This window comes from Lynx rufus, unplaced genomic scaffold, assembly GCF_022079265.1.
Source record: "Lynx rufus isolate CCGP_SWC_20201006 ecotype Redwood Valley unplaced genomic scaffold, mLynRuf1.p SCAF_2, whole genome shotgun sequence".
NCBI lineage: Eukaryota > Metazoa > Chordata > Mammalia > Carnivora > Felidae > Lynx > Lynx rufus.
The window spans coordinates 29,535,517-29,552,613 of NW_025814834.1; the positions used below are offsets into that span (position 1 = coordinate 29,535,517).

Here is a 17,097-nt window from a genome sequence, read left to right on the forward strand (position 1 = left end):
GTTATTTAAATTCAACAAATACAGAGCATCTGATACATGGAAATTATTGGCCACTCGAAGGAATTTAAAAATCCTAGTACATATGCTCCCCAACCTACCACTGCCACACAGGTGAACACTCTGCAAGTCAGATAACACTTAAATAATAGCAACTTTGCTCCAGGAGGTTTCCAAGCTCAGAACCGCATTGGAAACCACCAGGCCATTCCTGCAAGTAATGGAACACTGAGTGTGTATCCTTTAAAACACTTCCTAATCAGAGGTGGCTTGGGATAACAGCTCTGTGAGTCCAATGCTAACAACATGTAGGGGGACACAAAGATTTGGTTCCCTGGTATTATCAATCAAATGACAGAAACAGTTTGATTCTACTCACTTTAAATACAACCTATTGGAAAATAGAACCTATTGTTTCAATTTGATTTATTCTAAAATTGCTCTACCTTTGTGTCTGTTTAACTAGCTCACCTGCACATCAGTAAAGGTCTGCCAACCGGTTATTATTATCTTCATTACTTAAAAAGCTCAAATAAACTTCTGCCCTTCCGGGTAAACATTTGAGAAAAAACTACACGGGTCTTAACTCACGAATGTGTATATTTTGATATTCCAGGTGCTGAATATAATAATGAAATATGACACTCTGTTCAAATGATTATTCTACATGCATATCTTTACATTCAAACTTATCAATCATCAGGGTCTATCAATCTATTTAACTCGTCAGATGGCTGATAGCAAAAGAAAAAAAGATATCTTTCCCTGGACACATATACCTGAATTTGAATACCGCAGCATAAGGAAACGAAAACATTTTTTCAGAAAATCAGGGAACTTGCGACCCCAATACCAATTTAGTTTACCTTCATTAAACTCAATAGGAGAAAAATATTCAAGTATTAAAACAGTTTAGCTGTACCAACGCTATGTAAATTTTTAACAGTTCATACAAAATTATCCTATTCAAACTTAAAATAGCTTTGTGAGGACCCACTGTTTTCTGCTCTCTTGAATTTTTTAAATTTCCCGGCCAGGAGCCATGCCCACAGAGGCTCATTTTCCCCCAATAGGAATCCCTGCCAAGAACGCTTCATGAAGAAGTGAGCTTGAACTGAGCCGTGGTGATGATTTGATTTTTAAAAAAGCACAAAAACTTCAAGGAGGGTGATGTGATTATAGTGATAAAGAAAAGAACAAAGAGGGATTTTTATCTGCGTGGTTCACTGATGTACATCCAGTACCTAGAACAGGGACTAGATCACAGTAAGCTAAATCGGTGTGTGTTTAATGAATACGGATGACCTATTTATGAGCCTGAATGACAAGACCAATCTTAAAGGAGCAAAGGATTCATGTTTGTTGAGAAGGTGGGTACGTAAGTCCCCATTCCCCACCCGAGGGGTTATGTTTTCTTTAAGATATAACTGACAAGCCAGAAAATTCACCCTTTTGAAGAGTATAATTCAGTGGCCTTTAGTACACTCACAGAGTTATGCTACCATCACCCCTAATTCCAGGATATTTTCAGCACCTCAAAAGGAAATCTCATACCCATTAGCGGTCACTTCCCATCCCTCCTTATCCCAGCCCTCGCAGCCATATCCTACCTTTGGTCTTCATGGATTTGCCTATTCTACACATTTTAAATAAATGGAATCATATAGCATATGGTCCTTCATGGCTGGCTTCTCTGACTTAGCATAATGTTTACAAGATTCATCCGTGCCGTACCTTGTATTCGTACTTCATCACTTGTGGCTGAATAGTATTCCCTTGTGTGGCTATATCACATCTTATTTATTCATCAGTTGATGGCCATTTGGGTTGTTTCCACTTTTTTGAATAATTACGAATAAGGCTGCTGTTAACATCCACATCCAAGTTTTTGCTTAACCCTATGTTTTCGGTTCACTTGGATATCTACTCGGGAGTTGAACAGCTGGGTCATAGGTAATTCTCTGCTTCACTTTTTGAGGAACTGTCAGGATGTTTTCCAAAGCAGCTCCAACATTGTACATTCCTACCAGAAGTAGATGAGGGTCCTAGCTCTTCATGTCCTCACCAACACTTAACTGTTGCCAGCACCTTGGTTACAGGTATCCTAGAGTGTGTGAAGCAGTACCCACACAAGTTTAAAAATCAAATGAGAGAGTGACCCAGGGCTGAAACAGGACTGAAACAGATCAAAGTGCCACCTTAATTTTTGATATACCAGAGGAGAGGATTAGCTGAGAATCCAGTAGGTCTGCTAATGCTTCACCCTTGAGGTGGCTACACTTACCAACCCAGGGGTAGACAACATGGAACAACAAACCCCCACCACCAACACACACACACACACACACACACACACACACACACACCCTGGGCTGCCACTGTGCAACTTAAGAGTGTGGAAAAGTACAGAAATTGTGCTCTTACTATAAGGAAATGGACACCATGAAAGACAGGAATAAGAACTACACAGACATACCCAACTCCTTCCCATCAGTTGAACTGCTCCTCCTTCTAGGGTGGGAGTGAGCAAGGGGACAGGAAGAAGCCAGAGTGAGTAAACAGAGCCAGGAAAGGGCCTTTTCCCCACCCAGTAATGATAAAGAGTAATAACATAGAGGGAAGCGGGGATAGGAGTCCAGCATCAATCTGTTGAGGCTCACATTGCTGGCCAGCTGATAGTTCTTTTCATCAGCAGAATTGAAACCAAAGTATTAGTAAGTGCTCAAAGTTATTGGTTCACGTAACAGGGACTTAATAGAAATACGTTAAAGTTGAAAAGTACTTTTACACTCTCATACTGATACCTAATTCTTTTACAAGAACTAAAATGGTAAAAATTAACTCGTTTCTAGTAGGTTCATCAACAAAGTTGATCAACAAATCAACGAAGTTATTTTGCCATATAGTGTGTGTAAAGCACCGTGTAGGAACTCTAACAAAAGCTCTTGCTCTGTGGAAGGCAGAACCAAAGTTCTTCCATATTCATACTGATGCCTGGCATCTATTCTATCCTGACTACTTAATTTGTTTACCTCTCCAGTTCCTATCTTTGCTTCACAAGGAAAGAAGTCCTTATACCCCACTTTTGTCCAATAAAAATAAAAGCCTAAGACATTGGTCTTTCTTAGCAAAAAGTGGGAACTAGGTAGAGGCTTGGTAGTGGTGAAGCAGGAACTAGACAAGCTTCTCCAAGGGGGGATTCATCATTCTATCTGAAACTAATTTCCAGAATATTTTAAATGTCCACATTTATATTGAAGGTCAAGGCCAAATAAGCTTTGTATTCTTTCCATTTCTTTCCAAGTAATTCTTTCCAATGTGTGTGTGTGTGTGTGTGTGTGTGTGTGTGTGTATACATATACTTTTGTCTAAATAGTTTGAAGCCTTTGGAAGAAAAGTTGCACACTGGGTTGAAACAGGTTTAATGAACCTAATCATCTTTACATGTTAATTTCCTTCACTGGTACTCTGTGAAACAAAGAAAACAAAGATTTTCTTAACATGTAAGGCAATGTGAAGTTTAAAAAGAAAGTTTTAAAAACCATGTGTAATTGTAGTGGGAGTGTGGTGGATCTAAATAAACTTTCAAAAAGAAAAACTATCAGTATGTACCAAAAGCCTTTAAAGAAAAGTACCAATTCTTTGACACAGAAAATCCCATTCTCAGAATTAATTCTTAAGCAATTATTAAAGACGTGCTCAACATGTATCAGGAGGGCCTTTCCTTATAATTATTTGTATAGTGAAAGTTTGGGAACAATCTAAATGTCTATTACTATGGGATTTCAAAATAAATTATGGCAAATTAATAGGAAAGAATATGACGTATTTTTAGAAATAAAAGTCTAGAGGATTATTTAATATGCTGAAATGTTTATAATGTTACTAGCTTTCTTAAAAATTCTGCTTCAAGGGGGCACCTGGGTGGCTCAGTTGGCTAAGCGTCGGACTTTAGTTCAGGTCATGATCTCACAGTTCGCAAGTTTGAGCCCTGCATTGGGCTCTGTGCTGACAGCTTAAAGCCTGGAGCCTGCAGATTCTGTGTGTGTGTGTGTGTGTGTGTGTGTGTGTGTGTGTGTGTGTGTCTGCCCTTTCCCTGTTTGTGCTCCCTCTCTCTCTCTCTCTCTCTCTTGCTCTCTCTCTCCCAAAAAGAAATAAAAACTTAAAAAATTTTTTTATTTAATTCTGCTTCAAGATAGTGCACCATGTCAACTCAGTTTCTGGGGTATATATGTAAATATAGACACATAAAAAACAGACTGTTATGCTTAATTCATTATATCGGGAGAAAATAAGTTTGGAAATGTGATCTGTTTGGAGAAAATGAGGCATAAATAAGAGAAAAGCAATGAAAACGAAAACAAACTGCAGTAAACACTTCCTTTGCCAGAGTTTAAATGCCCTTTCTTTTAAATTCTAGTTATAACTGATATGAGATTCGATGTGTCTTGTTGATGACAAGGCTTCCTTTTGGGACCTCTAATAACCTCTGGAGGCCAATTAGCTACTCCGATTCTAAAAAAAAAAACTGACTGAACTTGTTAGTGAGAAGTTTGACTCAGGTTACTGTGGCCTGGAAAGGTGGCTCCTTTGCTGAGTTCATAAAGTTCTCATGCAATCTTCTCTACTCCAGACTCATGATTCAGCATCTGCAGTGCTCGGGGCCCTGGCACAGCTGACGGAAGCTTCGGTTTGTACAAATGCCAGAAAGCACCGTTCCCGTGCTTGATTTAGCATTTCTGCTTGCTTTCCACAGCATTAACTTTTAGGGAGATTCAACAACCCCCAAGATGAAGCCTCAGGCAAGAACTGACAGAATAGTAAGAATAATAACTGAAGTCCTTAATCTGCGACATAAAATTCAGAGGTTTAAAACACACATCAAATTACAAATGTGCCCACTTAATCGCACAGTTGTAAATCTTGAGAAATTCCATAACCCCCTGGGCAGTGTTTACAATTAAGGTCACCCACAAATATTTGCTGAGAGGCTGTCACACTGGAAAAACCCAGTTCTTGCTGTACAACCCAGCAAGCCCACACATAAAAGGCCCACTTCTGCGCCAATACTCATTAGCAATATGGCGGGGGGGGGGGAAGGAATCCAGTGTTTCCCACTATATTTTCTTTCCCTATTTCCTCTCCTGTACCTGTGGTATCCACCCTGCAGACACTGCTTAGGCTCAGTGGCACTCCGTAGACTTCCTACAAATCAGAGTCTCTGAATGTAGCCATTCCAGGGATATTCATCCTGACTGGTGGAGATGACTGTCTTCCTTACATACAAATAACCTCATTTTAATCTAAACCTGCTTGCTCCTTATTGACATTCTGTTAAGAGAACGGTTAAACTCCAACTAAGGAAATCAAGTACCCAATTACCTTTGTATTACAATGCATGGGGGCCTTGAGTAGGTTGATTTGTCTTCTTTCGGCCTCAATTTCTTGCTTTGCACAACAGAAACAATAATATCCATCTCCCAAAACTGTTGTGAAGGTTAAGAGGGAGAGTGTTCCCTGAATCTCCCTTCCCCAACCTGACCTCTAACCTTCTTGGGCACCAAAGTCACTTGGACTGAAGAGCCATTCTAGTAGTCCATCCAGTCTTATGATTCAGATTCTGTGACCATGAGTTGGTTGTCTACTCCTTGAAGGTATTGATATGGAACTGTATAGCTCTCCATACCATCCACTGACAGAAGTTAACAGTATGTATAACCAAAACAATAATTATATCTTTATGGGCCTGAATCCACAGAATCTCCAATGTTATCTCAAACATTTGTAAGTCTTAACAAATTTATCCTAAACTTATTTGAAATTTAAAAATAGTACCCTTGTACAAGAGAACAGATAATTTTATTGAGATAGACATCAAAACGATGCAGTGTGCAATGAACAATCCTATGATTGAGTATATTTATGTTACAGGATTCCCATGTTATTAACCATACCTTAGAGTACTGTGGTTTCCCATTTTCATAGTGGATCTCCACATAATCAGAAGACAGCAAACCACTACAAAGGAAAGAAAATAGAGTGATTTCTGCATCTAAGACACTTGGAGGTTTAAAAATAATCAGCTCAATAGACGTCTGCAAGTAGCCTATAAACCACAAAGAGCTGCAGTCCACAATAAGAACAGGTTCTCATCAAAAGCCTCGATTGTTATCCAGGAACAAATCATTCCTCAATCTGTTTACAAAGACAAAATATAGATAACATAAGAATGAATTCTTTTTATTCACATGATGCATCATTTGACTGATAGGTTCATTGATATGGAACAAACAGAAAAAGCCAGTAACAGGAGGAGACAGACCCTATAAAAATCCCACAATTATGCTCTAAATAACTGGAATCTCAAAACATAATCACTGAGGAAAAGTATAGAGTAAAAATATTTTAGGCTTTTCAGGCCACATAGTCTCCGTCACAACTACTCAACTCCTCTGAGTTAGCACAAAACCAGACACAGGCAATGTAAACAAATGAGCATAGCTGTATTCCAACAAGACTCCATTTATGCACACTGAAATATGAATTTCACACAATTTTCATGTGTCATGAAATTGTTTCTTCTTTAACTTTTTTTAACCATTTAAAAATGCAAAAAAAAAAAAAACATTCTTAGCTTGAGGACTGTACAAAAACAGGTATGCTAGATGTGGCCTACGGGCCATAGTTTGCCAACCCCTAGAATAAAATGACAGTTAACAACATAGACTTTGAATCGGGCAAAGCAGGATTTAAAGCCTAGCTCGGCCCCATATTGGTGGTGTGACCACGGGCAAGTTACCCACCTCAGCCTTTCCATGAGTCAAATGGAGGCGACAGAGAGTACGAACCTCATGGGATGTTGGAGAGTTAATGAAAGCACATGCATGGCTTAGCCCAGAGCTCAGCACCAAGTACGTGCCCAGCGATGAGCTCTGAGGCCATCACTGCTTTTATTTCAATTCAGCTTCTTCAAACACATTTCTCCCTACACATGTGGGGAATGCAAAATACGAGCCTCGCAAAGAGCACGGCACCATTAGGGCATCCGGGTTCCTCTCTGGGCTCTGCGACTACAAATGCTGATGACAAATGATGACTCACATGTGCTGACCACTCACTATGTTCGGGCACTGCACAAGGGCTATAAAGAGTCCAATTCATTTCATCCGAATGGTAAGTGGAGGACAAAAGTAGGCTCTACCATGTATGAGCCAGATGTGTGCCCTAATTTGAGGCCTCCACTTGCTTTTCTGCAAAAGGATGGGCTGGAGTAGATGATTCCTCAGGTCCCTTCCTATGCTGACATTCTATTTTCTATGATTCTGCCTACGTGTAGGTTTTCTTGGTAGGAAGTCTTGACACTACCTCTTTAACAGAAGTATGGAAGAACTCAGTAGTTTTGCATCATTTTGAGAACTGTGCCTGATGCAGTTCTAACATGCCCCAGTGAGGAAGGCTGGAGGCAGCCTGGAGCCAGTCAACAGAGGGGGAGGCCCACATGCGCATCCAGGATAGTCCCCACGTAAGCCGAAGGCCAACCTTTACAACACAGAAATAAGGCAGATGCTGGTACGCTTTTCTACTGAAATTACTAATCAAATGTATATCTACTGATGTTTCTACATTTGAACTAAATTATGGGTACATCTACTCATTCCCTTTTAAAAATCTTGGGGCACCTGGGTGATTCAGTTGGTTGAGCATCTGACTTTGGCTCAGGTCACGATCTCACAGTTCGTGAGTTCAAGCCCCACGTCGGGCTCTCTGCTGTCAGTGCAGAGCTGTCTTTGGAGCCTCTGCCTCCCTCTCTCTCCCCCTCTCCCACTCGAGCTCATTCTCTCTCTCAAAAATAAACTTTTTTTTTATTAAATCTAAGTAGGAGTCAATGTAAGGACATCTTAACTCTATGTACTTAAAAATACCTGGCAGGGTGTAGAAACTTCTTTCATATCTAGTTAATTAAGTCAGCTACCGGCACTGTGAATATACATAAACAAGGCTATTGATGGTAACATTTCTCTGAGGAGGCAGAGGGGCTTCACTAACTACCCTCTAATTATCTCTCTCTATAGGTAATGCATTATTTTCAAGATTCTCAACCACACAATCACTGAAGCATGTCTAAGAGTTGAAAACAAAGTTATTTGCTTGTGATGACAAAGGTATGCTAACCATTGATTGCCAAATCTGATAAAGGTCACTTTTTTTTTTAATCCTTACTTTTGAAAGAGACAGAGAGACAAAGCATGAGCAGGGGAGGGGTAGAGAGAGAGGAAGACACAGAATCTGAAGCAGGTTCCAGGCTCTGAGCTGTCAGCACAGAGCCCGACATGGGGTTCGAACTCACGAACCATGAGATCATGACCTGAGCCGAAGTCGGTTGCTTAACCGACTTAGCCTCTCAGGTGCCCCTGATAAAGATCACTTTAATTATCCTATTTACCCCTTTTGAAGGGCTTTTCCCTCACTGTGGACATCTAACATCTCCTGCCTTTGAGAGTCTCAAAAAAGAAAAAAAGAGACTTCTAGAGGGGCCTGTGACAGACACTGAGCTGAGCGTAACACCATACGCTCCTGTCACCGCACCATTTTACTCTCCACCTCCTATAAAAAGCACCACCTTCCCATCTGCTCCATCCTTTCTTCCTGTCTGATCACGGCACTCTCCCTTAACACTGTTTCTGTCACTCAACGAGTCATCTCTAGCACGTGGCATAATCCCTAGCACATGGTAGGCCCTTAACCGACACCTGCTGAGTAATCAAACATCTGCCAACGTCTACTATGTGCCAGGCCCACACTACGGGCTGGGAGGCTGAGATGAAGAACGCAACTCTCTGAAATTGCCACTAAACAAAATCAGCACAAATGTATGAGATTAGTCGTCTCACCCTAAATATTATCTGTAATCTCCCTAAAAGTGAATTAACAACCAAATGTAATCTGATCATAAGCCTTTTTTAAAATTATTATTTTTTTTTTCAACGTGTATTTATTTTTGGGACAGAGAGAGACAGAGCATGAACGGGGGAGGGGCAGAGAGAGAGGGAGACACAGAATCGGAAACAGCCTCCAGGCTCTGAGCCATCAGCCCAGAGCCTGACACGGGGCTCGAACTCACGGACCGCGAGATCGTGACCTGGCTGAAGTCGGACGCTTAACCGACTGCGCCACCCAGGCACCCCTCAAAATTATTTTTAATGTTTATTTATTTATTTGAGAGAGAGAGAGACAGAGAGCACGAGCAAGCAGGGGAGGGGTAGAGAGAGAGGGAGACAGAATCCCAAGCAGGGTCCATGCTATCAGCACAGAGCCTGATGTGGGGCTCAAACCTACGAATCACAAGATCATGAGCTGAGCCGACACCAAGAGCCGGACGCTTAACCAAATGAGCCACCCAGACGTCCCTGATTGTAACAGTTTTAAAGTAATTTTGAAGTAAGATCTTTCAGCTGGACAAGTAACACTGGAAAGAAGAAATGAATAATTAAGCATGCAGCAGTGTGTCCCCAGCCCCACCCAGCAGAGAAAGAGCAGGTAATCTCAAGCTCTGGACGCCTAAGGATGAGTTGTCCTGCAGTCCCTGCTTGCAGATGCCCTTCAAGGCATTTCCCCCACCTCTGCTTCTCCTGGTTGCCCCAGTAGAATGTCCTGTGGAATCAGAATGTTCTCACCTGCCAATGCTAATCTACATGGCAATTGTGGTCCCAAGCATAAATGGTCATTTTGCTTTGTCAGTCAGCCAGTGGGGTGCTTAATTACTCGCAGAAACCGATAAAAGGGAGTTTTGGAACACCCTAAATTCTGAAATAAACATCCTTTTCTAATCATTTAAGTTACAGAAAAACTATATACGATGGCTACTACAATGCTTTTCATGACAGTTATCTGGTGAAAGACGGATGATCCTTGGAAGTAAAGGGATAAATGCAGGACGAAGTTCAAAGCAAGGTGGAAAAGAGCAGAACTGGAATACGGAAATTCTCTTTAACCCCCTCACTCTGCACCTTTGTGGTCAATCTGTATGACAGAGGTAGCAAAAACAACATGAACTCTAGAGACAGACAGAATGTGATTTTACTCAAATACGAAGGACAAGGGTGAGCACCTTGAAGATCCTGAACTCTAAGAGCAGGAGAATGGTAAGACTATTAAAACAGGGCACGCGAGCTAAGAATCAGACTAGTGAAGGGAGCTGTGGTAGAAATAATGCCATGTAGCCACCATATCCCATTTCATTTTCCCCTTCCTGGCACAGTAAGACTATATTTCAAAGTTTCTCCAGCAGTGAGGCTGAGGCCAAGAGACTGAATTATGGCTCATAAGAGAGAACAGGAAGTGAGGTCTACGCCTCTGGTGTGGCCATTACATTCCATGCAGGATTATCCAAAATCTCTCTTCCATGGCAGCTCTGGAAGCCACATGCCCCAGATGGCCTAGCTGTGAGATGGGTGCAGCCTAGGTTCCTACATCCTGACCTGGAGAAACGCTTCCTAGGAAAGCCACTCAACTTGTATTAGACCATAACGTGTGGGTAAGAGACAACATTTTACAGTGTTAAATCCCAGATTTCATCTTTATTACAGAAACATGGCCTCAACTATCCTAATTCCAAAATTTGTCACAAAGAAATATTTAGAAATTTAACGTGTAAAGAATTTCAGAATCATCAGCAAATCGACAAAGAAGGCTTCTGTAAGATCTAAGCATTGGAAATTCAAACCAAGAGAGAACTATGCCTTGGGGAGAGTCCTCAGGTTTGAGATTTACATGTCTAATGAAAGTAGGCACACGAATAATCAAGTGATCAAAACTCCCAAAGGTTTATATCTTCCAGTACAGGGAGGCTCATTATGGAGAAGCCAAGGATCCAGTAACTGGAAAAGTTAGCTACCAGGCATCCCTAGAGCCTAAAAATCTTACTAACCAAGACTGGTAGATAACTCCTAGGTTGTTTTTGGAAAATAACTTGAATCCCTTACTTTAAAGAAAGAATCCTATGCTTTCTTTTGGGTGACTCTGTCAGGAAAGGCTAAGTAGGCTAATCAAGCAAATTGCATTGTTCAGAGTGAGACAATGTAAAGGTCAGTGCCTTGGGCTATAAGGAAAAATGCCAGGAAAGACAAACACTGGACCACAAGGAAACCATCTGGTCAACATGAATAAGAATAATTTACTTCCTTATTAAAAAAAAAAAAAAGTCAAGCTATCAGTCTCTAGAAGCCCAGTTCTGAAGTCTACATTCACTGAAATTACTGTGTTGAGCCCTCAGAGTGTATACCTCTGATTAAAATATTGTGTGGGTTGCTAGGAGCAGAATACATTCTTCTGAAGGGACCTAGAGGCCAATAGGGCATTCCTTCACCATCAGAGCTAGGGAAAAGTCAGGAAGAAAAGAGCAAGCACCAAAGCTTAACAACTGGATGGTCATATAATTTATCATCCAAAACAGGCCATCTTGGAAGGTCAGGCTAGTCTAGGAAATGAAAAATACCTTAAAGCTGAGATGCTATTTAAGCAAGAAGTCTGTGAGTATGTCTCTTTCCCAGTTGCTTTTGACCTCTGTGACTATGTTTCATATGGCCACTGTTTGAGGACAACCTTGGGCAGTCCCCTTAGACTCTCTCTCTGAGTGTATAACATTAGGAGGTAGGTACTTGGAGAGGAGTCAGCAGTCCAAGATGCAGAAGCCAGAGAACTATGAATCCAGATTCACTGCAGTAGCAGACACGTCAGGCCTTGACTAGCCACGCTCCTTGTCACACGATGTCTTTGTTCTTAAGTGAACGGTAGCATAAATATTTTAATTTAGTTCTTAGTGGTGAAACTCATAAGTTACTTGCATAGGGATTCAAAGCTGGGACTGGAACAGAAGTCAACGTTTATGTGAGCAAAAGAATAAAAAATTAAATTGTGTCTAGGAAAAAAGACTGCCACTAATGTCCACTCTCATAATGTGGACATAATTCACTCGCCTGATGACCTTCTGTTTGACAGTGCTTAGCTTCTCAATACTGGAAGCCCTGATCATCTCAAATGGCCCTTGACAGAGTCACTGGCAAAGTCTCCTGCCACCCTCTCCACCAGGCCCCACATTCATTCATTCAATAACAAACGCTGGTCACTATGGAGATTCGCAACCTCATGGGGCTTCAAGCATATAACAGCAATGTACAATCAAGCACCATGCCTGTCCCCTGTTTACACTAGAAGCTTCTCTTTTTTCCTTTTATACACGTACATATTTTTAATTCGTCAAATAATTACTATTTGTATAGTAATTTGTACCTTGTATAAGGTACTATAACTTGTGATGAAGAGAGACATAGAATTTAACCTCAGTACATTCATACAGGCATAAGCCTATGACCTTAGAATTATCTTTCTGTCCTTCTATCACTTTCCTTTTTTGAAAATAATAGGCTTAAAAGTCAAATGATCTTTCAGTCACCACTTTTCTCAGGTTTTAGGAAAAAGTTACTCATCCCACCTACAATAATTTTTATACCAAAAGTGTTTCAGCTAGAAAATATATAATCCCTTGAGTGTAAACAATACAATAAGACTTTGAAGCTGTGCTGAAGGATTGTAGGCATGAAGAGGTTGGAATTTAAGAGTGTAGAAATGCTATGTTAAGTGGGGAAAAGTAATTACAGATTGAATAGAAGCTTTGTGTTAAGTCAAACAAAGACGGCCTGCCAGGCGAGGGCTGGGAATGTGGGCATATTTCATAGGAACAGAGCTGCAGGTGGAGAAAACTCAGCATAAGCAGGATGGAGGGAGTGTAAACCTCTTTGAGGGTCACAACAGGAATTTAATGAGTTATTAAGTAGCATGAGAGGTTGCAGCTGAAATTTCAATGTGGAGGCACTCTTGCAACTCATAGGTGATGGCCCCATGCACCATAATACAGATAAGAACACCCTAGTCTAATATAACAGGAGACACAAGCAGCGCTGCAAGTTAATAGATAGGGAAGTAGACAAAGGAGGAGCTAGGGGAAAAAGGAGGAAGGAACTCGAGGGGATGTGAAAGCTGGTGACCACCACCCAAGCTGGCTTGATCAGCCAAGGAGAGTAGCCAATTAAGAGTTCCCTTCTGAAAAGGTGGCATCAACAGACATCTTTAATTAAGTAAAAATGAAAGATGTTTAATTTTTCTTCCTCGGCTTTGAAGTCAGACCATATGAAGTGGCTAACATTCCTAGCTGTGGCTGCCAATACCTCTGCAAGTGCACACCAGTAATTCTGAGATTCCTCTGTAGCAGAACTCTGGGTATTCTCATCTATGTGATTTGACCCCCACATATCATGAAACAAAAAAGATTTTTAAACACAGGGAAAACTGAATCCAAATAAAAATGCCATACCTTTTGAACACAATTACACATAACTGAAATGCTTTGATGCACAAATTTAAAGCTAACAGTGAATATTGTCGTGTGTTGAATATTGCTAACGTGGGTGCTCTTCTGATATGCCCAACATTTCTTTTTACAACCATTAAATTTGGCACAACACACATCATAGAGAATGGATATCGACCTGTCACCCACCCCTTGACCTCCCATAACCTTGTCCAGGACAGACAGCTCTCCGCCAAGTCTAATTCTTGCCACGCCCTAAGACAAGAATTCCCTACTTCTATTTTTCATTTTATCAGGAAAACTGCACATTTGTGTACATAGTGTTCCATTCTTTCCAAGTATACATGAAATGGTAAAAAGAATAAAAAAAGAAACCAATGGAAAATCTATCAGAAATAGTAAGAGTTAAACAAGGTAGGTGCTTACAAGATAAATATGCAAAAATAAAGTACAGTTTTTATGTGCACCAGCAAAAACCACCTAGAAGTAGTCTAGGGAGAAAGTTTCTACCAACAATGACAAAAACAGAAACAAATCTCATAGATGTGTTATATATGTAGATACATAAACATAAATGTACACATGTATAGACGTACATATACCTTATAACTTTAATGTTAATTCTAAACAAAATTTGATAAGTTTTTATAACTTGACAAAATTATTCCCAAGTTCATCTCAAAACACAAATGTTTATGACCACCCAATCATTTTCCTTAAAAGCAGAGTTACAATAGGATATTACTATTATATTACGTACATTAATATTGTAATAAGCAACATACAGAGCACTTACCTGGTAAGACAGATGGCCCAAAGGGCGGGAAAGAAAGTTCAGAAAGAAATTCAAGTTCATACCAAAAACCTTATGTATTAAAATAATGGCATTTTAAATTGGTAAAAGAGAGAATAAAGAATAAATATATATGAGACAAGTGATTTAACACTTTGGGAAAAGTCAGATCCCTAATCATATCTTACACCAAACTAAAAATATATGCATTAAAGATATATATGTTTTAAAATAAAGCCATAAATTTGATATAAAAATACAGCTGAATGTTAGGAAGAGAGACCTTTTGAAGCATTATATTAAACACAGAATTATAAAGAACAATAGATATGACTACAAAAAACTTTTTAACTTACAGGAGTTAAAAAAAATCCATGAACAAAATTTCAAGGAAAACTAAGAAAAAACATTCCCAAAATACATGAAAAACAAAGGATTGCCATAATTAACACAAGAAGCCAAAATGAAAACCAATAAAAACAGAAAAACAATTCAATAGAAAATGGGCAAAGGATGTGGGCAGGAGATTCACAAAATAAAATGTGCAAAATGCAATTCACGAGAAAAAGAAAATGAGAAATACTAATGACCCTCAATTACACACAAATGCACAACTGCACTAGTAATAAAAGACCTGTAAATTAAAATAACCGTAAGAGACCAATTTTTCCCTTCGGTTTACAAAGTAGAAATGAATAGTAGCAGCCAGAGCTGGCAAGAGTGTAGAGGAGCCCTCCACGCATTACTGTTGGGAACCTGGATTAGTATGCCTTGCTGGGACAATTTGGCAACAGTTATCAAAGTCCAAAAAACATATTCTTTTAAATCCATAACTTTTTATAATCTCATAAGTGCTACTTATAAAGGTTTCCTGAGGAGGGGAGCCTGGGTGGCTCAGTCGGTTGGGCATCTGACTTCAGCTCAGGTCATGATCTCACAGTTCCTGGGTTCGAGCTGCGCGTCCAGCCAGCTCTGTGCTGACAGCTCGGAGCCTGGAGCCTGCTTTGGATTCTGTCTCCCTCTCTCTGTGCTTCCCCCGCTCATACTCTGTCTCTGTCTCTTTCTCTTTCTCAAAAGTAATAAAATAAACATTAAAAAAAATTTTAATATGAAATTTATTGTCAAGTTAGTTTCCATACAACACCCAGTGCTCATCCCAACAGGTGCCCTCCTCAACGCCCACCACCCACCCTCCCTTCCCTCCCACCCCCCATCAACCCTCAGTTTATTCTCAGTTTTTAAGAGTCTCTTATGGTTTGGCTCCCTCCCTCTCTAACTTTTTTTTTTTCCTTCCCCTCCCCCATGGTCTTCTGTCAAGTTTCTCAGGATCCACATAGGAGTGAAGACATATGGAATCTGTCCTTCTCTGTATGACTTATTTCACTTAGCATAACACTCTCCACTTCCACCCACGTTGCTACAAAAGGCCATATTTCATTCTTTCTCACTGCCACATAGTACTCCATTGTGTATATAAACCACAATTTCTTTATCCATTCATCAGTTGATGGACATTTAGGCTCTGTCCGCAATTTGGCTATTGTTGAGAGTGCTGCTATAAACATTGGGGTACAAATGCCCCTATGCATCAGTACTCCTGTATCCCTTGGGTCAATTCCTAGCAGTGCTATTGCTGGGTCATAGGGTAGATCTATTTTTAATTTTTCCAGGAACCTCCACACTGTTTTCCAGAGCGGCTGCACCAGTTTGCATTCCCACCAACAGTGCAAGAGGGTTCCCGTTTCTCCACATCCTCGCCAGCATCTATAGTCTCCTGATTTGTTCATTTTAGCCACTCTGACCCGCATGAGGTGGTATCTCAGTGTGGTTTTGATTTGTATTTTCTGGACACTGAATTTTGAATTTCATATTCTTTTCCTTTTTTTTAATTTTTTTTTAACATTTATTTGTTATTGAAAGAGAGAGACAGAACGTGAGCAGGGGAGGGGCAGAGAGAGAGGGAGACGCAGAATCCAAAGCAGGCTCCAGGCTCTGAGCTGTCAGCCCAGAGCCCAACACGGGGCTCAAACTCACAACCCGCGAGATCATGACCTGAGCCGAAGTCAGTCACCTAACCGACTGAGCCACTCAGGCGCCCCAATTTCATATTCTTTTCACATGTCATGAAATATTCTTCTTTAGATTTTTTCAACTATTTAAAAATGTAAAAACTCAGGAGCACCTGGGTGGCTCAGTCAGTTGAGCATCGCACTTTGGCTCAGGTCAAATTTTTTAAAGGTTTCCTGAAGAAATAACTGATAAGAGCAAACACACATACACATACACACACACAGACAAAAAAAAAAAAAAACACTAACACACATATGATGATTCTCTGATGATGCTGTACCTATGAGTCGGTTTACATGTGCTTTTACAGACAATTGGAAAGATGTTTACAACATTGTTCAGTGAAAAAAGCAAATGAAAGAATATTACATTTGGTAACTTTTTAAAAGTTATGTTTACATAAAGAAAAAAAATCTGCAACATATACACAGCCAAATGTAACAGTGAGCTATTGTTTTCTGTAGAACTTTGAATAGTTTTTATTTTCTTTTGCTTACCCGTTAATTCCTAAAGCTTTTACAATGAATATATTTCACCTTTTAAAATAAGAAACCACAATACAAGCTATATTTTTTAAAAGAAGAGAAACATGGGGCACCTGGTGGCTCAGTCAGTTAAGCATCCAACTTGGGTTCAGGTCATGATCTCATGGATCATGAGTTTGAGCCCTACATCGGGCTCTGTGCTGACAGCTCAGAGCCTGGAGCCTGCTTCGGATTCTATGTTTCCTTCTCTCTCTGCCCCTCCCCTGCTTGTGCTATCTCTGTCTCTCAAAAATAAATAGACATTTTTAAAAAATTAAAAGAAGAAAAACATAGCTCCTTTAGGAAGAAATTAATTAATGGCTAATTTTAGGCCCAGGAAAGGAAAA

The 17,097-nt window shown here is 40.2% G+C and overlaps 1 protein-coding gene across 1 annotated transcript in view; it reads right to left on the minus strand.

The window, feature by feature from the left end:
• Positions 1 to 17,097, minus strand: part of ADAM23 (ADAM metallopeptidase domain 23) — a 171,463-nt gene that overhangs the window by 72,811 nt on the left and 81,555 nt on the right. Inside the window, exon 4 of the mRNA XM_047085609.1 lies at positions 5,952 to 6,015. Coding sequence (XP_046941565.1) covers positions 5,952 to 6,015 — 64 coding nt within the window. The remainder of the gene's footprint in view (positions 1 to 5,951; positions 6,016 to 17,097) is intronic.